General features: G+C 32.2%; 3 protein-coding genes across 3 annotated transcripts; all 3 read left to right on the top strand.

The window, feature by feature from the left end:
• Window positions 1-419: 419 nt before the first annotated feature.
• On the top strand, window positions 420-1,061 carry LOC132268426 (tRNA-splicing endonuclease subunit Sen2-2-like). Its single transcript, XM_059769274.1, has one exon. The coding sequence runs from the start codon at window positions 420-422 to the stop codon at window positions 1,059-1,061; it is 642 nt and encodes a 213-aa protein (XP_059625257.1).
• Window positions 1,062-7,427: 6,366 nt separating this feature from the next.
• On the top strand, window positions 7,428-8,552 carry LOC132268427 (LOB domain-containing protein 1-like). Its single transcript, XM_059769275.1, has 2 exons — window positions 7,428-7,704; window positions 8,013-8,552. The coding sequence occupies exons 1-2, from the start codon at window positions 7,477-7,479 to the stop codon at window positions 8,343-8,345; spliced, it is 561 nt and encodes a 186-aa protein (XP_059625258.1). The 5' UTR covers window positions 7,428-7,476; the 3' UTR covers window positions 8,346-8,552.
• A 5,121-nt stretch (window positions 8,553-13,673) lies between these two features.
• LOC132268428 (LOB domain-containing protein 1-like) lies at window positions 13,674-14,937 on the top strand. The gene is made up of 2 exons (XM_059769276.1): window positions 13,674-13,841; window positions 14,229-14,937. Exons 1-2 carry the CDS (start codon window positions 13,695-13,697, stop codon window positions 14,547-14,549), a joined length of 468 nt encoding a protein of 155 aa, XP_059625259.1. The 5' UTR covers window positions 13,674-13,694; the 3' UTR covers window positions 14,550-14,937.
• The last annotated feature ends 10,740 nt before the right edge of the window (window positions 14,938-25,677 follow it).

Here is a 25,677-nt window from a genome sequence, read left to right on the forward strand (position 1 = left end):
TTGAAGAACATTTTCATGATTTAAACCAAACACCAGAAAATATTTTCCTAAAATGTTTTACATAGTAAAATTTTCTGTGAAAAAAATGTTTTACCACAAAAAAATGGAGGCTTCGTTTCAATTTGATGGCTAAAAGCACCGTCTGAGTTAGTGTATTAGACTTGGTTATTTAATTTTTGATGTTTCCCTCTAGAGATTGGCTTGATTTGATAAAATATAGTTATTTTTTCTGTTTCGATATGTAATAAAATATTGTTTTTGGGTGGCAAATATTAGAGTATTTTGGTATTCCATTTACGTTGATGAAACTTTTGTCGTGAAGTTTGTGGAAAATTCATTGTGTCTGTTCAATTAGTCAAGAAGATTTACTTATAGAAGGCGGCCCTTGTTTTGCAGCTTCTTTTACATCGTGTGATTCAATGGGGCCGCGGGGGAAAGGAAAGGGATCAGAAGCTAAAGCCCTTGCTGATCGATCCCATGTCAGAGATAGTCTCACAGCTTCAAATTCTCTGATTCAATTGGATTCTCATGGACTGCTCTCAGGGTGTAGTGTACTTCTTGGAGCAGAAACAGAACAAACTGATTTTCTTAATCGTGCGTGTTTTGGTCGACCCATAATCACAACCGAGAAGGATAAACAGTGGTTTCAGTTGGGCATGGAAGAAGCTTTTTATCTGTTCTATTCTCTAAAATGTCTCAAGATTATTGGTGAAGATCAATGTACCAAAAACAATGAAGAGTTATGGAGTTATATGAAATCCAAGGAAGATACATTCCCTGAATACTTAAAGGCTTATTCTCGTCTTCGAAACAAAAATTGGGTTGTGAGATCAGGATCTCAGAATGGTGTGGACTTCGTTGCTTACCGCCATCATCCAGCTTTGGTGCATTCTGAGTATGCTGTGCTTGTTTTATCAGGAGATGGTGATGCAAATGATCGATTGAAGGTTTGGTCTGATTTTCAGTGCACACTTCGACTTTGTGGCAGTGTTGCGAAGACATTATTAGTTCTTAATATCTTTCGAAATAACACTGGTGCTGTCTCTCCATCATGTTTGTAGGCTTACAGTGTTGAAGAGCGCACCATTACTAGATGGAGTCCTGAGCAATGCCGAGAGGATCAAAAAACGATTGAAAACGGAATCAAGTAAGAGATAGATATGAATCTTATTTATTATTATTATGTACCATTTTAAAATTGTATATGCAATTTATTTAATCTAATAACGCTTTGGTTTTTATTATTTTAAGTATCATCAGATGTTATTATGGACCGGAGTTTATTTGTGCATGTCATATGCAAACATTATATTCTCGTATATATTTATTTTCGGGTACCATCTGAGTTGATTGTGTTTTTGAGCTTCAAACTAAAGAGATCCAAGTCTCCCGGAAAATGCTGAATGGTATTTATCATAGCTTTAGGAGGTACTTTAAAAAGTTTGTTACTGTCTTTTGGAAGAACTTCAACATCTTATATTGAACCTTCTTAACTCATTCATGTCCTCACTAAGGAGTAATTTATGTCTATATGGAATGGGTTTATGGTAATTTATGATAAAAATTTGAGTACATAATTTGATGTTATTCAAGGGCACTTAAATTTCCAATTGTACTGTAATGCATTACAAGTAAAGTGCATCATTTCACTTTTTCATGACATTTTATATATATTTCTAATTGTAATGTTACCCCTTAACAGTAAAAGATTACATCTTTGTTTTGTTATACTTTTGTGGGTAAAAGTTGTCCTTTGTTTTCGCAAATGTCTTATTAAATTTCATATGCCTATTTTAGAAAGTGAAGACTTGGAGAAGAATATGATCCTTTCACTCCCTGTGTATATACAGGTATAATTCTTCTCATTTGTTTGCTTTCTGTCTCTCCTAGTACTTGGTTGAGGATGATTGAATTGTCTATGTACCAATACAGAAAGATGGAAGGAGAGCTGGATCTCACCCTGAGCCACGTCCGCATCCATCCTTATTCCTTCACGACCATGTCCAAGTTTACGTCGGTAATAAGCAAACTCACAACCAGTCACCACCGCCCTGGCATTTTGGCTTGGCGTAGCGTACATCACTCTCGTCGAATCAACAAACAAGGACCTGTAGCAAAGTGACTAGGGCAAAAAAGCACTCGAGCCAGATAAGCGTCCCATACACTTGTATGCTTTTATAGTGTTACTTGTTACCTTAAGTTATTATTTCTTGCTTGTTACCTTGGCTTTCATGGTGTAGCTTAGAGTTGTTCACTTAGGTTTACATTAACGTTTGTAATAGTCAATGGTTCTACTAGCTCTAAGAACTTGTTGATCCTAGCTCAATGAAGAGAAGATTACAGTAACAGAATCCTTATCCTAGGATCCAAGTGAAACGTACCTTTGATCCTGGCACGGAATATTTGCTTGGCTTTCTCTAGGTACTCTAGCCACATATATGAGGATCCCGGCACGAACGCGCACTGAAAAATTACAAGCAATACCCTTGAGGGCACACTTAGAGCCAAGCACAATACCAGGTAGATTTAATGACAATAAATTTTGGTAACCATTGTGAGTCATGACCCTTTTTGCTCCCATTGTGACATTTCTATGATTCTACTGGGGTTTTGGTGTAAAATTATAAGTTTAGGCTTAGTTTTGATTTCTGGATTTGAAGTTGCAAAATTATAGATGATGTAATGAAGATAAAATATTTTCACTTTCTTATTTATTTATTTATTTTATTTTTATCCCCTTATAAGTATTACGAACTTTTAGATTGTCCTAAACAATACTTCGATTTAAGTGAAGTAACCAAGGCAAAACTAAGCTTGGTTAGTGAATACATTAAGACACGTAAAATATATTTTTTAAAATTTTAATATTTTTTCTTTATAAATATTTTATGACAACTAAACATTATAAAACACAAAAATTATTTTTTGAAAAATATTATAGGATCAAACAAGAAGCCTAAAGGTGGTGGGCTCGAGGGTTTCTCATTTATTGGGCCTTAAAGTGTGTAGGGGCCATGCTTGTTTACAAACCCCATGACATTGAAATTTCAATATTTGGCTACAGTTATACATTAGCATCTTTTAAGAATGAAAAGCCTTACCATCAGAATCAAATGCATCAATGGGTAGTCTTGTGACTTGGAACGCTAGTGATTTGTGATAAACATTCATTAATGCAGGTCAAGCCACCCTGTATGAAGATATGGGTGAGCTTGGTACGCATTGTCATTGGTTCTACGGTCCTATTTAAAAAAATTCTCAACCAAATCAATGACGTGATATGCGCAGCTCACCCCCAATATTTATCTACTTCCGTGAGTTTGAGAGAGAATAATGATTTCATAATCCATTTAGGCATGAGGGAGAAGCCTATAAGTAAGAAAACACTTCTTTCATCGTGTTTCTTCCTTCCGAAATGAAAAGACGTACCAAGTAGGAAAACACTTCTTTCATTAGTTAGTATAAAATAATTTTTGTTAGAATAATGATTTCATAATCCAGTTAATCATGAGAGAGAAGCCACCACATAAAGTGGATTTTCTTGCCATAAGCTTCAGTTTTGGACCCCCATGGAAGGATATGCTTTTGTCTACATTTTGTGAATCGGATCGCAAAATACCTTGCCGGTCTCGTTGTCATCCCTAGTCTTATGAAATAATTTCAAAGTTCTGGATGTTTCAAGGTTTTGAAAGACTGGCAACTTATCTAAGTAAACCACCATAATAAACCTGTAACAATATTTCTTTCCTTTACCCTGGTCCACAAAGAAAAGACCGGAGACACACACAGAATAAATTGTTCAACCTAGTAAACCACCGTACACAATAGGATAATATATGTTAATTTGGGTGATGATGCAATTAGGTCAATTAAGCTCAATTTTAAGCTTGATCATCGATGGATATGTATTTAACTATATATATGTGTGTGTGTGTGTGTGTGTGAGTTTTTGTTTCAAACCACGTCTCCTTTCCCTTTAAGTTCACCGTGTTTTCCTTCTGAAATGAAACGACTAGTAAGGAAAACACTTCTTTCATTAGTTAGTATAAATAATTTTTGTTAGATGCAAAATATTGTCCTCATCCTTATCTTGAACGTAGGATTTCTTAAATAATCTATGTTGTTCGAAACTAATTAAGTCTAACTATGAATTATTGACCATTGGATTTCAAGAATGGTAAATTTATAGTCTCAAATAAATTACTACTCTCTCTGTCTCGTCTCTTTTGAGAAACTGTGACTTACAAAGTTTTTCAAAAGAGACATTTTTTCTGGAATAAAGAAAATACATGTTTGTACGATTGCAAATGAATCGAACTGTTCATGAATAGTTTTAAAGTTTTACTTGATCTCTTTCATTAAGTAAACGCACAAAGTGATCTCAAGCTTGAATTTTTAGCTCGTTTATTAAATAAGTCATTTCCGTACATTATTAGGTTCGATTTGGCCCGTGTAAATATGTTAACATGTTCATAAACACGTTTATGAAGACTCGCATAAGTTCACGAACAAACCAAAGCAATTTTGAATATAACTTCAAACAGAACCTATTCTAAATACAAATATGATATGGAAGTTGATTTTTTTTATTAAACGAGTTGATTCGACTTCGGCTCAGTTTTTTTTTATCTCATACTGAATTCATAGCAGAGTTCAAACAGAGTTCGACTCACTTCATATTCATTTGGTCCTACCCACTTGAGAGTTATATATATATATATACATATATGTATATATATATAGTCCCGATCTCTTATTCTCAATGGAGTAAAAAAATTAATCCATACTTTTTATATAAATCGTTAACGGTCATTTTTCAAACCTACCTATGGTATTTCTTTTTAATACAAAACCACTCTCACCCTATTTTTAATTTCTATATTTAATTTTACCATTATCACCTATTAACAATAAAAGGTAATTATTAAAATAAAAATAGAAACCTTTGAAAAAAAATAATACCAGTATATTTTACTTAAAAAATTGTTTTTATTAAGATGTTTCTTTGAAAGAAAAATAATACTCGTATCTTTCAATTTTGTAACAACAGTATGATACTATAGCTTTTTCCTAAAAAAATCTTATTGTTCTCAGTATAAGTAAATTAATATACTTCTCTAGTATAAGTAAATTTACCAACAAATATACTTTAATATTGCATTTTGGAATATCAAATTGATTTATTGGACTTGAAATTGAAGAAAATTTCATTTAAAGTTTGAACTAAAATTCTTTCTATTTCAATTTGAAGTTGGGCATTTGGTGAAATTCATTATTGAATCTGTGAATTTGTGAGTTTGATTGTTGGATGATGATGATGTACTGACTATGGTGGGACTGCAGAATCCACCTCAGAAACAACAAGGTAACCCAAAAAAATTGGGTGAAGTTCTTCTCACAACCTTATTCATGGAAAGTAATGATTTGTCCACGGATTCAAATTCAACGCACGAAGAAATATAGAGAGCTGATAATTACCATTTATTGTTACATAAGTGGTAATGGTAAAATTAAATATAGAAACTAAAAATAGGGTGAGAGTTGTATTGTGTTAAAAGGAAAGGCCAAAGGTGGGTTTGAAAAATGACCGTTAGATTTAATCTAACGGTTTATATAAAAAGTATGGATTAATTTTCTTGTTCCATAGGGAGCAAGAGATCATGATTCATATATATATATATATATATATATATATATATAATTTTACAAGTTTCCCTTAAGCAGACATGTTATCCTTTGTGATTATTTTAAATCCTAAAACAACAACTTTCTTCCTTGCCTGATTAGGGCATGTGTATATTTGAAGAAAGTAAACAATCTTGATTTATGTCCTAATTAAGACATCAACGTGTTTAAAGATAATCAACAGATATTAATTACCTCTTAGAGCTTCCAGAATGGCGGCTGACATGTATTGTGGGTCCCTCCCTCTCATTCCTTTTAATTTGAGACCACAGAAGAAAAAATATCAAACGGGTCACAAGCGGCACCAGCGGCTGCCATCGTGCGGTCGCTACCATTCGCTCATTAATGACTAAAAAAAATAATTATGGAGTAATTAATATTTTATATTATAATACAATTATAAGTCATAAAAATCATTTATACACGCAATGAAAAAATCAAATCATCATCACCATGTTTCAACAAAAGGCACGTGGAAAGCTTTGATTTCACTTAAAAGAAAAAGAAAGCGATTTTTTTATATAAAAAAATTCAAAATATTTGCGGCGTGGTGATTCAACATTAGAAAATTTGATTTCATATATTCAAACTAATTTCACTTTGTTTGATTCACGAGAAGGATTAATTCCACCCATTTATTAATTTTCAACTCCAAATTCCAATTGAATAGTGTTTAATTTATCTCGGAACTCTATTTTATTCAATTTATTACGATACATATTGCTATTTTATTTTAATTAAATTCTAAAATTTAAAATTACCATAAGGTCTTGTCCAACTAAATAATTGCACAAGTAGTTAGAGAAAATTTAAATATTGTTCCATTTAAGACATAACTATCAATATTTTGTTGCATGTAATAGCACTTTAGAAATTAGAAATTACAACAAGGTCTTGTTAAACTCTTCGCTATTAATTATTCCTAAAAAGCTCAATAAAAATTAAATATCTTCCCAGTTAATTCTTACTTATACTATATATTTTTTGGGTGTCCAACTTAAAACCTCATGATAACTGAATCAAATATTTTTTATAAAATAATATTTAAAGTAAATATGTTTTATGCGTAAGTCATATAAAAATAATTTTGTAAATATTTTACTAAAATGTCCTAAGTCAAATTTCAGTATAAATTAATGAGATATTCTCCAAGAATTCCATATTGAATGCTTATAGTCTTACTTCTCCAACATTAACTTCCAAAGATACATTGATAAGACAAATTGACTGCAACCCACTAAACCTCTCACAAGTCGTGTGTCTAATTTTAAAGTTTATGATAATATCAAAATAATGACAATTAATTTGTATGATTTGATGATTGTTCATTTCAACTAGTTTAATAGTCAAGATTAACCCTTCCATTTTATAGAAATCAAGTATAACACAGTCTTATAGATAAAAGTAAGTGTTGATCTTTTATCATCAATCTCACTTATAATACAACTTGAAAAATATGAGAGAGTTCATACAAGCATATGAAATTAAAGGCCATGCATGAATGTATAATAACAAAGTGTCAAACTTATAACTAAATAATTGACTTTTAGGCAAATAATCCCGACAATCATAAGATGCCAAAATGGACCACAAAGACTCGCAACCTAACGGTCCTAAACAAAGGCACTTGTCGCAGCCCACAATTAATTGCCATGACATAATAATAAGAGTCCCATCCCCCTATAAATATGTTAATATGGACAAACGCTCATCATCATATTCTACTACCTGTAGAACTTTCTCTCTATATTCTCTCTCTCTATATTAATTTTGTATCTTTCTGTCTCTAATATGGAGAAGAGTGCTGAGAAAAGATCAACCACCACCCTGAACTCAACATCTCCATCTCCGCCTCCACCATCTCATGTTGTAATAAGCCCTTGTGCTGCATGTAAATCCCTAAGGCGTAAATGTGCCGATACATGTTTGTTGGCGCCATATTTTCCTCCCAATGAGCCACTCAAGTTCACCACTGCTCATCGCGTTTTCGGCGCCAGCAACATCATCAAGTTCTTACAGGTACCTACCTATTTTATTTATTCGATCTCTAATTAATTGTATATCTAATCAGTAAGCCTAGCTAGGATGCATGTCTATATATATATATGTAGTAGATTGATGCATAAGATGATAGGTAAATTTACATTGATCGATATGATCAGTCCAGGAATATATATATATAATTGTTGATAATAGGTGTAGGTTGTATAGAATTTTTTTTTTTTTTATTTTCTCAACCTTGACCTAGGGGTCAACTGTTAAGCATCCATTAATTCATGCAGCTAGTACTGGATAGAATCTAATTAATTCATTGAATTGATTTTCAGGAACTTCCAGAGTTTCAGAGGGCGGACGCGGTGAGTAGCATGGTCTACGAGGCGAATGCAAGGCTGAGAGACCCTGTTTATGGATGCACCGGAGTGATTTGTCAACTTCAAAAGCAAGTCACTGAGCTCCAAGCACAATTAGCTGAGGCACAAGCAGAGGTTGTCACCGTGCAATGTGAGCAAGCAAACCTCGTCAGCTCGATTTGCTCGGAAATGGCACAACAACAAACCTTCAACAACTACATAATTAGCAGTCCACAGAGTTTCGAAAATAATCTCAACTTCCAAGATGACACCAGTCTAGAGTCATTGTGGGAGCCTCTTTGGACATGATCATCAACAAATTATATCGTCTTCTACGTATGGCTTTGTGGGCTTCGCGGGGAAATCTCTATTCAAATCTCCTAACCCTGAGTTAATGGCATTGATGAGAAGGAGAATTTGAAGATCTACATTTGATTAAGAAAGTTGGTGTATGTTAGTAGGAACTAAATGTAATATTATTTACCGAAACTAGCTAAATGTAATATTGTGTGAACAAGTAAGGCAAAGTTTGGTTAATGTCGTTTTCTAAAGCAATGTTATGTTCAATGTTGGATAGAAGAAAACAATATTGTTCCATGTCCAGATTCATGCCATCATTGAATCTAAGCCAACTTTGTTGGTCACCTAATATATATCGAGTTCTGATTAGTCTTATAAAAACACAGAAAGATCAAATTATTTTCATAGGGTAATTTCAAGAATAAGCGCTTGTATTTTATTATATTCAGATTGCCAATTTCAAAATATCTATATATATATATATATATATAAGAACAGCATTAATGATGAAACATCGTGATTATATATATATGTGTGTGTGTGTGCATATATGTTTGACGTACGTGCTTTGAGAGAGAATATGAAGATTCTTAAATGGCATCTCTTAGCTAGTATGAGATTGCATGCATGTGCTTCGTAACATTGTTTTGGAAAATGATTCTTAAAGTGATTAGACAAAACGAAATAACAAGCCGATTATGTTGACATATATCCTCAGATACATTTCTGTGGTCGAATTTGGGTCAAGTGTCAATACATCCTACAGCAATAAACAGACTCGGTTGACACTTTTCGAACTATAATGAGAATGTTCAATGTTTACGTGTTTTGGCCACACATAAAATCATATGCATGCACCAGGTGCCGACCCAGAAATATTAATTAAGGCGGGACTGATTTAGTAATGTGAAAAAAAAATTAAAAAAAATAAAAAATAATAAATTTCGAAGTTGTATAATGAAAAATAAATATATAAAACAAAATATAAAAACTGTGCGTAGTTAATTTTGGGGTTAGTTTTCCACCGTCGCCTTAGAGATGGATTCATCTTAGTTACTTTTTCATTCCAAATAATTATCACTGAAAAAAAATTGTGATATTTATCATTTTCTTTTGCTCTCTCCCTCAACATTATATATATATATATATATATATATATAGTACAAACAGGTTCCAACAGATAAGGGAGCATCAAAGACTACAACAAAGCTGTTACAGTCAAACAACAGCTAGTCACAATCCACATTATCCATGAGGAACAAATACATGTTTAACAAAGCAGAGACAGGTAGGACAACATGCTTTTGTTTTCTAGGCTAGCTTGCAATACATGATCTTTAATTCGCTACAAATATATTACGTACTACATCATCTAATCATTATAATTTCTCAACAACCTAGTGATATAATTTCAAACTTGCCAATTATTGAAGTTTTTTCTTTTTTAATTGGGCAAGTTATAACTAAAAGTACTCTTTCATTTCAATTCTAAGTCACATAATCATTCATTTATACTCTTATTCAATTTAATATAAAATTTAGGCTCAAACTTTCATTTCGATACAATTCTAAAATAATAATACAGATAGACTGTCGAGAAGGCGAGTTGAATGGAGAGCCAGAAGGCTCTCCATACAGACACTTGTGTGTGGATTCAAAAAATGGACCTCACACGTAGAAATGTGTGAATGGGTAGCTTTCGACTCCTTCTTAGTCCATCTTCTCATTATTTTTCTTTAAAGATAATGTTGAATATCTAGGTCTGAGAAGGTGGCTAGGATTAACTCTTTAAATTGAATCTCAAATTATTAATAATCAATGCGTGCGCATTTATAGCCGTATAACATGTTGCATTTTTTTGGGTGCAAGCTTATGGCCGATGCATGCATGCAGTTGGGTAGTTTAATTAGAAAATTATTAAGAGGTCAAGAGTTCTAAGTTTGTACTATATATATATATATATATATATATATATATATATATATATATCTCGATGTTGTGCACCTCCGTACGCTTAACAAGTGAAGATTTGGTTGACGACTATATATATGTTACAATTTTAGTCCCCTTTTTATGATTCCAAATACTCCATTAATGTGAAAATCATGGTTATTAATAGTGCCAAAGAAAACACGAGGGTGACAACTATTTTTGGTACGAAATGGTATGAATTTAATATATAAATAGCTAATTTTCTATCACTCCCCCACTCTCTAACGACCAAGGTATTATTAGAACAAAATATGATGATGAGACCCATACATTCAATCTCTTCCTCATATGATGCTTAATTACATCATCGGGACCCATTATATACGATGTCCAATCTCATCATCATATGATGGTTAAGTCTTGATACTCACTATTTTTCTGTTGATAAGTCATTACATGGCTTTAATTCCCTTAATATTTTCACATGCATGATGGTATAATATAGCTATAACGATAGATAGGAGATTGTGTCAAGTCCGAGTAAGTCTACAGTACTCAAAATTATCATACCATAACGAAAGTGATCGAGATCTGTCAGAGTAAGTGTACAATATTTTGTGAATTATAGAAAAATAAGCCAATGTTGATTCACTATGTTCTACAATCAAAGGAAGATAGAATTTTCACTCCCTGTGTCTCATTTTCAATCTATTCATTAATTCAATTGTTAATTAGATACTACTTTTGATTAAACACTACAATAAAGGTGTTAATTAGAGACCAATTTTGTCATAAAAAGTACATATATATTTCTATTACCGACCATTGAGTCATTGACTTCCTTTCACTAAATTAATAATCTACCGACATATTTTCTCACAAATAATGTTTTTTCCCAATGGCTTTTTTATGAAATATCTAGTAGGAAAAAAAAAAGAAAAAAAAAAAAAGAAGAAGTCGAAAATTTTCAAAAAGAGTTGGGTAGAGTTAGACAAACCAATGAAACTGTTAAACTTAGAGGACACCTGCCTAAAAAATGAAACTATCTTATAGGGCATGTTTGCATTGACAAGTTGAGTGTGAGTTGGATTGGTCCGAAGAAAAAGAAAAATTGAAAATGTGTATGATATTCTTTCTCACAAATAAATTCATTATCCAAATGACTTTTTTTTATTTTTTTTATTTTTTATTATGAATTATCTGGTTTTAAAAATAAACATAAAAAAAACTAAAAATTTTCAGAAAGAGTTAGGCAGAGTTAGACAAACCAATGAATCTATTACACTTAGAGGACACCTACCCAAAAAAAGGAACTTATAGGACATGTTTGCATTGACAAGTTGAGTGTGAGTTGGATTAATCCGAAAAAAAAGAAAATAAAATTAAAAATATATACGTAACTTCTTATAGCTAAAATCACAGCTATGCTTAGGTTCCTTTCACGAGAGTTTTGGTTGTAAATAATCTACTGCGATGAAATACATTTTCCAAATAATTTCGTTTTCCATTTATTTATTATTTTTTCTTCTGTTTGGTTAATGAATTATCTAGTCAGGGAAAAAAAAATCGGTTGAAGATTTTCAGAAAGAATTCGGCAGAATTAGACAGTCCAATGAAGCTATTAAACTTAGAGGACACCTGCCCAAAAAACAGATAGTTAAAAGGATCTGTTTTGCATTGACAAATGACAAGTTGAGTTTTGGATAAATGCAAGGGAAAAAAAAAAAAAAAAAAAAACGTTGAAAATGTGTAACATCCCGCGACTAAAACCAGGGGTAATTTGTCAAATTTTTAACCAAAATTCAGCAATACTCCAAGAACGTTTGACTGAGTCAAGGGGATCATCTTATCTAGATATCTTCAGAAACTAATGATACATTGACAGTTGTCACATGCATGCATGCATAAGGATATATTGAGCAAATTACATATGGGACGTTTACAGCTATTGTTTTGACTTCCTTTTGACTTTTCCTAGTTGAGATCGGCACCCTGATACTCACGGAGACTCGGGCAATTATCGGGCCGATATTTGGTGTAATATTAGATTAAGACTTCTTGAGTTTGATTTTGATATCAACTATAGCGAATCGGGTGTTTTGTAATATAATTTAAAAAATTAAGTTATTAGTTAATACTCAATTCATTTATACTCATTTTTTTTTTATCCGAATCCGATGTAGGATTTGTAACACCTAGACTTTAGGCAATTAAACAGAAACTACCATTTGCCTATTTTATTTTAAATTACTACAATCCATAGGTTGTTAGGTGATAAGAAAGTTAAAAATCAAATTCCCTTAGACACGAAATTGAGTAAATTCATTTTCTATTAAGTTATAAACTCCTTCAGAAAGACTTCAAAAAAAGAATAAATAGTTTTTAATTTAAAAATATATTGAACCCCACTTTAATGTATCTAATGGAGAAGAAACTTCGATTCCTCAACTTGGTGCAATGTTTTGGACTCTTTCAAATAAAAGAATAATAGTTTTTGAGTCTATATAAAGTTGATTTCTGCATCTTATTATGTTATCACAATCTTCCATGCTCCAAAAGGGGTTTTAACTTTTAATTGGACTCTTGAGACCTTGGCCCGTGCAATTGTAGGCTTTGAATTGCAAATCGGTAGTGGGCTTTTGTTGGTAGCTTTTCTTATTCACTCCCTTTAAGAGTTAGCAATGAAGAGAGTTGAAGATTTTGGTCAATATTTCTGATTAGTTCAGTATATTGCCCGACTCCAAAATTTGGCCCAGTTTGAGATGAATTTGGACTGCACATAAAATGTCAGATAATACTTAGGTCTTTATTAGTGAGGATTTACAACATATTCACTGTTAATATGGACTAATAATAAATTGACACAATAAATATGTTGTAGATCTCACTAGTGAAGACCTAAGTATAAGTTGCGTTTGTGACATTTAGGCTTAAAAACCTTTTTCTTACGCTCCTCAAATGAGAGATTAAGGTTCAATTTTTAATAAAAATAAATCGCTGTATGAGTTTTTGGAGGATAAAATATATACATATTTTTTAAATATTCCATATGATTCATCTTCACCTAAATAAAATTTAAGTAGCACATTTTTTGTGATTGGTGGGCTTGAAGTGTTGACATTTGGTGAGAGTTATGTAAGGTTTAGTAAGGCATTATTCAATGGTCTAATTGAGCGAGAGCGAGTGTCACTGCTCTAATTTGCCCCCAAAAAATGAATGAAGTATCTATAATGCCATCTACATTACCTACCAGTAAACTCATATATATATATATATATATCTTTCATAGTCTGTAAGATGGAGAAGAGTAGTGGCAAAAGTGCAAGAATTACCATGAACACAACATCTCCTTCTGGCTTTCTTATATCTTCTTCATCAATATCTTCTCCTGCTACTAATGTAAGTACTCCATCATCTCATGTTGTAATGAGCCCTTGTGCTGCATGTAAAACCCTAAGGCGTAAATGTGCAGACAAATGCTTGTTGGCACCATACTTTCCTCCCACTGACCCACTCAAGTTCACCACTGCTCATCGCATTTTCGGCGCCAGCAACGTCATCAAGGTCTTACAGGTACCTACTTTATATGTATACATTCACAGTAAGCCTAGGATATGTCCATATATATAGTAGGTATACTTGGTTTAATTATATACTATATATATGTAGTAGATTGATGCAGAAGTTAATCTTAAGATAATAGCTAAATTTACTTTAATATATATGATCAGTTCAGGAATATATATGTAGTTGTTGATAATAATAGGTATAGGTTTAATTGTATAGAATTAATACTATTTTTTTTTTTTTTTCGTAAATAGAATTTAATACTATTAGTTAGCAATATAATTAATTTTTCTTGACAGTTCAATTATTATTTAAAATTTTACTTAATTACCAAAAAAATATATATAGTAGTTAAAATTATTAGCACCGGAATTAGTTTGTATTAATTCTCAGGAACTTCCGGAGTACGAGAGGGCAGACGCGGTGAGTAGCATGGTGTACGAGGCGAATGCGAGGGTGAGAGATCCTGTTTATGGATGTACCGGATTGATTTGTCAACTTCAGAAGCAAGTCATTGAGCTCCAAGCACAATTAGCTATGGCACAATCCGAGATCGTCACAATGCACATGCAATGCGAGCAACCAAACCTCGACGCCGGACTGATTTGCTCGGAAATGACACAACAATCATCACAACAAAATTTCATATCATGTACTACTACTACTCCACAGAGTTTCCAAAGTAATCCCAACTACTATAACAATCAAGGCTAGCTCATTTTTGGGGCGGCCTCAATATTGGACATGATCATCCATCATCGATCAAATTATATTATCTTCTATGTTATATATCGATCATATATATGGCTCTGTGTCCTAGGCGGGAAATTTTCTATTCAAATCTCCTAATGGCGATAATATTGGGCAGGCGAAATTGGAGAATATATATTTGATGAAAGAAAGTTTTTATTTATTTTTATTTTTTTATTTTTTTAATGAATAATTTGGTGTATATATGGTAATGGTAGTGGGAACTAAATTTAATATTTGGGTGAACAAATTAAGAGGTGTAAGATAGCTTGGTTACTGTCGTTTTCTAAAGCTAGTCGTGGAGTTGATAGATGTTTTCATTTTCATTTATGTGTTATGTTTCAATATTGGAGAGAAGAAAATAACTTTCCCAATAAATATATATATATATATATATAATTATTAATGTTAATTTTTTTTTTAAAAAAGATGATATTAGTTGACCAAAAAATTATCTTAGATATATATATATATATATATGTATGTTGGAGAGAAGAAATAAATATTGTTTCAAGTGCTCATGCTCATCATTAAATCTAAGATAATTTTTTGGTCAACTAATATCATCTTTTTAAAAAAAAAATTAACATTAATAATTATTTTATTATTATTATTATTATTATATATATATATATATATATATATATATATATATATATATATAATGTATGTTGGAGAGAAGAAATAAATATTGTTTCAAGTGCTCATGCTCATCATTAAATCTAAGATAATTTTTTGGTCAACTAATATCATCTTTTTAAAAAAAAAATTAACATTAATAATTATTTTTTTATTAAAACAGAATATACAAAATGTAAATTTAATAAAAATTAGAGTATTGATAATATAATGATTACACCTGAAGGTGGATTATTCAAAATAACCACTTTTGTTATTTAAAATTAATAATACAAAAGGATGAAGTGATATACCTAGTAAGATTGAAAGGCACTCATCAACTAGAAAACAAGAAAAAGTAAAATGGAATGGAATGGTTTGGACACATACATCAGAGACCTATAGATGTAAAGGTAAGGTTATAAAGTTTAATTTGAGTAGAATGTAAGAGACGGGAAGAGAAACCAAAGATAACGTGTGATGAAATTATTAAAAATTACTTTAAAAAGTTAAACTTAATGGAGATAGAAAATTCATGTCGGAAATAAATAGTATATATGTAAGGCAAGGATGACTTATTTATATAAAAAAACTAAATGTTTTAATTTAATATTATCCACTGCTTATCGGAAGTTCCGAACAAGATATTGTGGATTACCGTTATGAAATAACCAATACATGTCAAGTAAAGTGTAGTCTTTTATACAAACACATAAATCACAAATTAATTTGTTTTAACTTTAAAAAAGGGTAATTTCAAGAATAAGTAGTTGTATTTTATTATGTTCACAATTGCTGGTTTTTATATATATATATATATATGTTTGACTATGAAATTGAAATACGATTCTCGGATGGCATCTTTTAATTCCGATTGCATGTGTTTGATGTAATGTTGCTCTGACAGATTTCTAATACATCTTAGACCAGTGACACTTGTGATCGTGTCATCACCATCCCATTAAAGAAAATACTCCCTCATGCTTTTGTTTTCTACGCAATATATGAACTTTAAATTCGAATGTTATGTTCGATGTTGGAGAGAAGAAATCAATATTGTTCCAAGTCCAGATTCATGCCATCAATGAATCTGAGCCAACATTGTTGGTCACCTAACATATATATCGAGTTCGGATTAGTCTTATAAAAACACAGAATGCTCAAATTACTTTCAAAGGGTAATTTCAAGAATAAGCACTTGTATTTTATTATATTCAGATTGCCAATTTCAAAATAACTAGTGTGGCATATATATATATGTATATATATATATATGCATATATGTTTGACGTACGTGCTTTGAGAAAGAATATGAAGAGTCTTAGATGGCATCTCTTAGTATGAGATTGCATGCATGTGCTTCGTAACATTGTTTTGGAGAAATGATTCTTAAAGTGATTGGACAAGCCGATTATGTTGACATATATCCTCATATACATTTCTGTGGTCGAATTTGGGTCAAGTGTCAATACATCCTACAGCTGTAAACAGACTCGGTTGACAATTTCCGAACTATAATGTTTACCTGTTTTGGCCATACATAAAATTATATATACGCACCAGGTGCCGACCCAGAATTATTAATTTAGGCGGGACTAATTTTGTGATCTGAGAAAAAAAAAAAAAAAAATGGAAGTTGTATAATGAATATATATATATATATATATATATATATATATATATATAAACTGTAGTTAATTTTGGGGTTAGTTTTCCACTGTCACCATAGAGATGGATTCATCTTAGTTACTCTTTCATTCCAAATAAATATCACGAAAAAAAAAAAAGTAATATTTATCATTTCTGTTGATCTTAATAAACCAATATTACTCTCTCCCTCAACATTATATATATAAGAAAGATGTACAAACAGGTTCCAACAGATAAGGGAGCAATATCAAAGACTACAACAAAGCTGTTACAGTCAAACAACAGTCACAGTCCATGAGGAACAAATACATGTTTAACAAGGCAGAGACAGGTAGGACAACATGCTTTTGTTTTCTAGGCTAGCTTGCAATGCATGATCTTTAATTCACTAGCTACTAATATATTACGTACTACATCATCTAACCATTATAATTTCTCAACAACCTAGTGATATAATTTCAAACTTGCCAATTATTGAAGTTTTTTCTTGTTTAATTGGGCAAGTTATAACAAAAATTACTCTTCCATATCAATACATAGTCAACTAAAATATAATTTTTACAAATATAAATAGGCTTTATAATTTTCTTTTAACACTAAACTCCTAATTTTAAAATTTTCATTTCAATTCTAAGTCACTTAATGATTCACTTATACTCTTATTCAATTTAATATAAAATTTAGACTCAAACTTTCATCTCTGTACAATTCTAAAATAAGCTTACAGATAGGCTGGCCGAAAAGGCGAGCTGAATGGAGAGCAAGAAGACTCCCCATCCGCACACTTGTGTGTGTGGGTCCCAAAAATGGATCTCACGCCAAGTAATGTGTGGATGGGGAGCTTTCACTCTCCATTCCATCGCCTCCTCATTATTTCTCTTTAAAGATAATGTTGAATATTTAGGATTAATTGTTTAGGTTGAATCTCAAATTATTAATAATCAATGCATGCGCATTTATAGCCGTATAACATGTTGCTCTTTTTGGTGCAAGCTTATGGCCGATGCATGCATGAAGTTGGGTGGTTTAATTAGGAAATTATTAAGAGGTCACGAGTTCTAAGTTTGTAGTCTACAATTGAAGATTTGACCGCCTGTTAACGACTATCTATGTTACAATTTTAGTCCCCTTTTTATGATTCCAAATACTCCATTAATGTGAAAAATTGTGGTTATTCCTAATGCAAAGAAAACACGAGGACGAACTGTTGGGAAACGTGCAAGTTTAAAAACTTTTTGAGGGATTTTGATTCATAGATCTTGATTCATCACATAGAGACAAGTTTTATGCAAAAATAAAAATATGATGTATCATTCAATTAATGGATTGAATACTTACATCAAAGGTATGAGTAAACCTTTAAATCTTTCCTCTAAAGTGAGTGTTCTCACTTATTGTAAATCTCTTAGTAAGATACCTTCTCCTTGAATCTCCATCTTCTTAGTAATTGTTTTGCCTTTAGCAATCACTCATAAGCCTCCATGAATGACCTTGGAAAATTAGGCTTGTGGGAGCCTCCATTAGATGAGAACATAAACCCTAATTTTCTAGAGAGAGAAAATAAATTCCTTTTTCCTTCTTCTAAAAATCACTCATCAAATATACATAAACCATGTATATTTATAGGCAACATAAAGGTAAAGAAAAGGAAACAACGAATCCTTCTCAATCTCTAATTTACATGTCTCAAATCTAATATGATTCCAATATCAAGTTGGGCTATGAGTGAGAATCCATTGGGCCTATTATTTTATTGGCTACAATGAATTAATAATTGGCCCGGTCCACGGACCCAATTCAATTAATTTATAAATTAATTTCTACTCCACTAAAAGAAATTAATTGAATTCCAATTAAATAATAAATAACCTCTAAGTCAATATAACACTTTGACCCCCTATGCATAATTAGTTATCGGATAAATAAAGTCATCAATCCGACTACTTAATTAATATATTTATTTTGATATCTTTGATTATTTCTGGCTCGATCACAATAAAACATTTGTTTGACAAAAATAATAATTTAAATAAATAAATATATAATAAATCATTTTGTCTAAAAACACACGAAGGCCTTCGAATTTACTTTGTGATCAACCATAATCAATACAAAATAAATACAAGTAGCAATGATGCAAATATTGAAAATATAACCCTCTAATTATTAATTACATAACTACCCAAAGTGTCGGTCTAAGGATCCCGAAGAATCCGCCGAACAAATCAAAGTAATTATTAATTAATAAAAGAGTCTATAATTTTATCATACTTAAGAGTCAAATGCCATGACGGTGATAGGGAGCAATTGCATACGACGGCTCTCGCAATATATCTCAACCTAATGCGGTTCCAGTTCAAATTTTAATTAATTATGAGTCCATCCATAATTACCGACTATGAACCATTTATGATTACTATTTATATATCATGCATTTATTGCCATTACATACATATATATAAATATCTCTTGTAATCAAATGGATACTATCAATTCTATAATGAATCGAAATATAATACATTGAATTCACCAATTGTATAAAACATAAATATTTCAGAAACGTCAGGAACATATGTCACTTTAATCCAAACAGGAATTTGCTATGCCAGGGCATATAAATCCCAACAGCTCCCACTTGCCCTCATAGCCAATTCAAATTGCACCTAACTCCAATGTTATCCAGATGATGATCAAAATTATTGATCAATGACACCTTTGATAATGGATCAACAAAGTTGTGTTCCAATGCAATGTTCTAGCTACAAGTACATTTTCTTACCGGACAATATCATGTAGAACATGATACTTCCTCTCAGTGTATCTTGTTCCTCTATAGAACCTTTGGTCATTGGTTTGGACTACTTTTGCACTATTGTCACAACATAGCTCAATAGGTAGGCTAGTATACTCCACAACCTCCAAATCAGTGAGATCAAACCAATAGGCTTCATTTGCCGCCTTTAAGGCTGCAATATATTCCACCTGCAGGTTTGAGTCAGCAGTTGAAATCTGCTTAACAATCTACCAACTGATTTCCCTTCCATTAAGTGAACATATACTAAGTCATGAACCTCATAGTATCTACTTCTGATTGAAAATCAGAACTAGCATACCTGACTAGGACCATATCATCACATCCATAAATGAGTATGATATCATTGGTTCTCCTTAGGTACTTAATGATATTTTTCACAACAGATCAGTTATCAAGTTCAGGATTAAACTGATATCATCTGACTATCCCTGCAATGTAGCGGATGTCCTGTTCGGTATAGACCACGGCATATATGAGACTCCCATATGCCAAAGTATATAGTTCCAGTCTCATTTGCTCAATCTCCTCTGCCAGTCTTGAAAAACTACTTACTAGAGAGAGCAATTTATATCAATAAAGCAAGAACTCATTCTTTGAGTTATGCATACCAAACTTAATAAAAACTTTTCTAATGTAGGATTATTAAGATAAACCTATTTTCCTTTTAACCTGATCTTGCAAAAGCTTGATCCTAGGAATAAGCTTACATCTTGAAAATCCTTCATTTAAAAGTAATTGAACAACTACCTCTTTATCGATGACAAAACTTCCATATCATTCTAAATGAGTATGATGTCATATATATATATAGAATCAGAAAAATAATGACATTCCCTTGTACACTCATGATTTATTCACTAAAAAAATCTTCTGGTATCTTTTTGTAGATTAACTTGCCTTCCATAGGAATCACCCTACTAGAAAGTTCTACAAGATCCCAGAATTTATTAGAATACATAGATTCCAACTCTGATTTTATAGTAACTCGCCAAAAAGATCTGTATCCATATCGGTTCACGCTTCCGTGTAGCTTACTGGGTCCAACTCATGTTTAACAGGGATGTCCATAATGGTCTCACCTAAAAACATGATTCTGTCGGATTGGATGATAATTCTCCCACTACATTAATGTACCGATGCAGGAATCTGTGTACTAGATAATGCTGACGCATCAATAGGGAATTCATTTATTATTCTCAATCTCTATAATAAGTGTGTTCACATGTGGTACATCTGGTACTCATACCATATTCTCTAACATTATGCTACTAGGTATGTAATTCATAATATGATCCTCCTATAGATAAACAGTGAGTGTAAACAATCAACTTTTATCATTGAGATCATAAAATAATCCATCCTAGTGACTTTTAGAGTAGCTATCAAATCTATCATGCGTATGATCTGTTTCCAACTTACTTGTCCATATCAAGCGCACATGTGCAAAACTACCCCATATGTGCATGTGATTCAAACTAAGATTTAGTCAAAAACACAGCTCAACGGTATCCTTGAGACAGACTAAGATGGAATGCAGTTCATAATGCGCATCAATGTCATTAACGCTAAACTCTTAAATGAAAGAGATAATGTGGCATAACTGATCATAGATCTAACCATGTTAAGTGGAATTCTGTTATTCCTATTTGACACCTAAATGCATTTAGCGTCAATTGCGGAAAACTGGTACACAACACCCTCATTGACCATATAGTCTTTGCACTATCCCAAGAAATACTCATATCCTCGATCAGATTGAAATGTCTTGATAAGTTTACCTAATTTGTGCTCTATATCAGTCTTGACCCTCTCGGAATATACCAAAAGTATAAGACTTGTGTCGCAACAGGTAAGTTTATCCAAAACGTGAGTAATCTTGCTTAGATGTTCATAAGACCACACGTGTCTGTGTGTACCGACTCCAATTGTTCTTTATGTCTATTTCATTTGGCTGATTAAGCCCTTAGAGTTATCTATCTTTCAAAACAGGATTCACAAGTTTGGTTTAGGCTCCTCTGCCTCACTAGGTAATAAACCTTCTTTAACCAATCTTTGAATCTCATTTTGATTGATTACAACCCAAATATTGACACCAAAAAATACAATGAGTCAAGAATAACAAATTTTCTCTTAACATTCAATCTAGATATGCAACATTAGTTTCTACATCCTGCAAATATTAAGAGTTTGTGATTATAGTATATTAACCATCTTTCAATGCACCAGAAGTAATCGCATATCTATTCAATTTTATAAAACCAATTTTACAAAATAACAACACAGTTTTTTATAAACCACAAATGAAACAAGAATAACATAGCGTCTAACTTCTATGCATAAAGATAGTTCTCTAATGCTAATATCCTCATACTCTCTAATTTCTGATGTAAAACTCCCACTGACTTAGCTATAACCTTGACATCAGGTCAGGTACAAATATATTCCATATCATCGAGGCTTCTGGATTCCTGAAATCCTTGCAACGAATTGCAAAAATGTTTAGTGGCTCCAGAATCTATCCATCAGGAATTAATAGATACAACCACATAACATGGCTTAATGATTAAATATATATTTTCCTATGCCACGTCATTGCTTAGACAGTTCGTCCTTTAGTGTCTTCGTTAGCAGCAAAAGAAACAATTTAATTTGCCCTCAACATACACTGCCTTTTTCCCTTTAACCTTTTGGATATCCATGTTTTGTACTAGCCTAGTCCTATTATCATCTTTCTTCTTTACTTTGCCCTTCCACTTGGGCCTAGAAGAAGATCGTATAGACTAGGTTAGATTGATAGGAATACTTATACTATTTGATTATCCTTTCATTTGTTACCAATTCTATAAGAATATCAGCGAGTATGAACTCAAACTGATTCCTTATTTAGTTCACTCTAAAGGAGTCGAACGAGTTTGGTAACAAGACAATCATCATGTCAACTTGAAACTTACCACCCAAGTCAGCTCTATTGATCTCCAGCTAATTTTTAAATAATAAACAATCATTTTCCAAAATTCGATTTCATACTAGAGTTCCTTAGGCTATCTTGATGGTGTTCAAGTCTGAAATAGTACGTAGGCATATGCCCTATTTAATCTCACCAAAACATCATATTGACATTTAACATGATGCTTGAAGAAAATAAAATAATGTAAATGTTAGCTTTGGAGCATATTCGAGATAAACTCTAGAATATTGCACCAAGTCATCTCATTTGCCTTATTTCACTTATTCAAAGCATTAATATTCTCTTGGGTATCTTAAAGTAAAAGGATTAGGTTTAGAAGTAGTAAATACGTTTGTACCCTTACGTTGTGAATAAAATATCTAAATTCCTTTCCCAGTCAATATTAATGAGGTCCAGTTACATTGAATATGTAAGCAAGCAGATAAACTGGATTAGACATAATTAAATTGAATATAAATGCATTCATACAATATGCAAGGTGAATTATTAATACTGTCATGCATATTTAAAATTAAAATGAGTTTGTTTACCACATAATATAATAAATCTCAATCGAACAAGAGATTATTATCATTATTGGTGAACAATCCCTTTTAATTAATGCGGGTCCCTCAACTCTGTAGCATAATAAATCAACTAATCAATATGTCAATAACTTATCCTGTTGGAGGAGTTCATTATTACTATTGTAGAGATTCATTTGCTATTAGGTGAGCACTTCCATTAAAATAATAATATGTGGGTCCCTTAACCACTGCATGAAAAATCGGATAACCAATACGCCAATAACTTATTCGGTTGGCGAAGTTCATTATTACTATTGGCGGACAAATCCCATCATCTCCATATCTCTTAAGACAATGCCTTGTTTATCTATATGAAATGATTCCCGATTATGTTTAGCCTTTCTAAAATCACCTAATATAGACCACTCCGTTGGGGAGCTAACACTATTGATTTTAGATTGAGTGTATAACGTTATTAAAACTCTAATAAAAAATAAAACATTAAATATCTTGTCATTATAATCTAAACTCTTCAAATCATGCGTAGGGCCTTATTTTTAAAGATCTAATTACAATGAACATTTAATATTTTAATTTTCATGAGACAACCATTCTTGTAATATTAAGACTCTTCAAATCATGCGTGGGGCCTTATTTTTGAAGATCTAATTACAATGGTGTTAATAACGAAGGCCATGGGGCAATGTATAAAAATCCCCGCTCCTACTCAATTTTTAATCATTCATAATTAGGGTTTTCAATTTATTCAAACACATGATATGATGCATGCAAAACGTCTTGATTTTAATCCAATTAAATTTAGAAAATATTTGGACTTTAAACGATTCACTAATATTTAATTTGAGACACACTTTAAAAATAATTTACAAAAATAATTTTTCGTTTCCCAATAAGTGCACTCAAATTAATTAGTAATCAAATCCAATTAATTTTCATAATTTAATTAATATAAATCAAGTCATTTAATTAAATATCATGGATCCAATGCATGAATAATAATAATAAGCAATTAATTATTCCATGCATCAGTTAAATAAATAAATAACAGACAGAAGCAATTTAAATGGCCAATGGATTTAGCTTTTAACATTTAATTGCTCTAATCACTGCACGAGGGTCTTCCAAATGCTTGTATATACTTGCAGGAGGCTGTAACTCGATCCCACGTGCCACCAGACACAATTGGACGCCTCAAAACCCATCTGCACCACCTGCAAGCACTCCAGGAGGTTTCCAGTGCGTGTCACGCGCTCCCACGCGTTTGCACGCGCTGGGAGGAGGTCAGGGCGCGTGTCACGCGCTCCCCCGCGCCTGCATGCGCTGGGGAAGTTGCCAGCGCGTTCCATGCTCTGACATGCGCCATGTGGCGCTGACTTGCCTCTGGCGCGTGGTCCTCACGCGCCAGTCCATTGGTGGTGCATTCCAGCCGCGAAGCACCTGATTATTTCTTAGCCTCTAATTGTAATCCAATGGCTACTGATCCAAGCGCATATGTACTGTGCCTCACCTGATCAGCCTCCCACCTGCGATGCTGCCCTCGCCGCCGGTGACGCTCCGGTCGCCGGGAAAACGCCGGAAAAATTCCAGAAAATTAATTAAAAAATTCCAGAAATTAAATTAGGCCCTTTAAAAATTCAAAAAAATCCCAGAAAAATTCTAAAAAATTCCAGAAAATTCCTGAAGCCTAATTTAACCCTCTTGAACCTCCTTGAAGCTTCATAGCACACTTTGATGAATATTACATTGCTTTAAAAAATATTTACACTTTGAAATACAATGGAAAAAATTAAATTACATCATTGAACTTTCAAACGGCTAAATCAAAGCCTTAATTACATTCATCCAAAGATAAAATTACATTCAATATTCCTATAAACCTCATCCATGGCCCAAAACACATATCATCATCCATTCACAATTATACATACATCATCATGTATCAATATATATCAATATATTAATTCATACATCAACATACATCAATAAATAAATATATGCATATCAAAATTGGATCCATGAATGATGAATTTTCATAAAATCATGATCTCTAGTAATGAATCAAACCATGCTCTGATACCACTGTTGGGAAACGTGCAAGTTTAAAAACTTTTCGAATGATTTTGATTCATAAATCTTGATTCATCACATAGAGACAAGTTTTATGCAAAAATAAAAATATGATGTATCATTCAATTAATGGATTGAATACTTACATCAAAGGTCTAGTAAACCTTTAAATCTTTCCTCTAAAGTGAGTATTCTCACTTATTATAGATCCCTTAGCAAGATGCCTTCTCCTTGGGTCTCCATCTTCTTAGTAATTGTTTTGCCTTTAGGAATCACTCATAAGCCTCCATGAATGACCTTGGAAAATTAGGCTTGTGGGAGCCTCCATTAGTTGAGAACATAAACCCTAATTTTCTAGAGAGAGAAAATGAATTCATTTTTCCTTCTTCTAAAAATCACTCATCAAATATACATAGACCATGTATATTTATAGGCAATATGAAGGTA

The sequence above is a fragment of the Cornus florida genome, unplaced genomic scaffold, assembly GCF_030987335.1.
Source record: "Cornus florida cultivar Cherokee Brave unplaced genomic scaffold, ASM3098733v1 CherokeeBrave_3.0.0_Hap2_Chr08, whole genome shotgun sequence".
Lineage (NCBI taxonomy): Eukaryota > Viridiplantae > Streptophyta > Magnoliopsida > Cornales > Cornaceae > Cornus > Cornus florida.

What these genes read in the sequence shown, in the direction of transcription:
- LOC132268426 (XM_059769274.1), top strand. Translation starts at nt 420, where the DNA reads ATGGGGCCGCGGGGGAAAGGAAAGGGATCAGAAGCTAAAGCCCTTGCT.
- LOC132268427 (XM_059769275.1), top strand. Translation starts at nt 7,477, where the DNA reads ATGGAGAAGAGTGCTGAGAAAAGATCAACCACCACCCTGAACTCAACA. An exon ending in ACATCATCAAGTTCTTACAG is followed by an intron (nt 7,705 to 8,012) that starts GTACCTACCTAT and finishes ATTGATTTTCAG; the next exon opens with GAACTTCCAGAGTTTCAGAG.
- LOC132268428 (XM_059769276.1), top strand. Translation starts at nt 13,695, where the DNA reads ATGAGCCCTTGTGCTGCATGTAAAACCCTAAGGCGTAAATGTGCAGAC. An exon ending in ACGTCATCAAGGTCTTACAG is followed by an intron (nt 13,842 to 14,228) that starts GTACCTACTTTA and finishes ATTAATTCTCAG; the next exon opens with GAACTTCCGGAGTACGAGAG.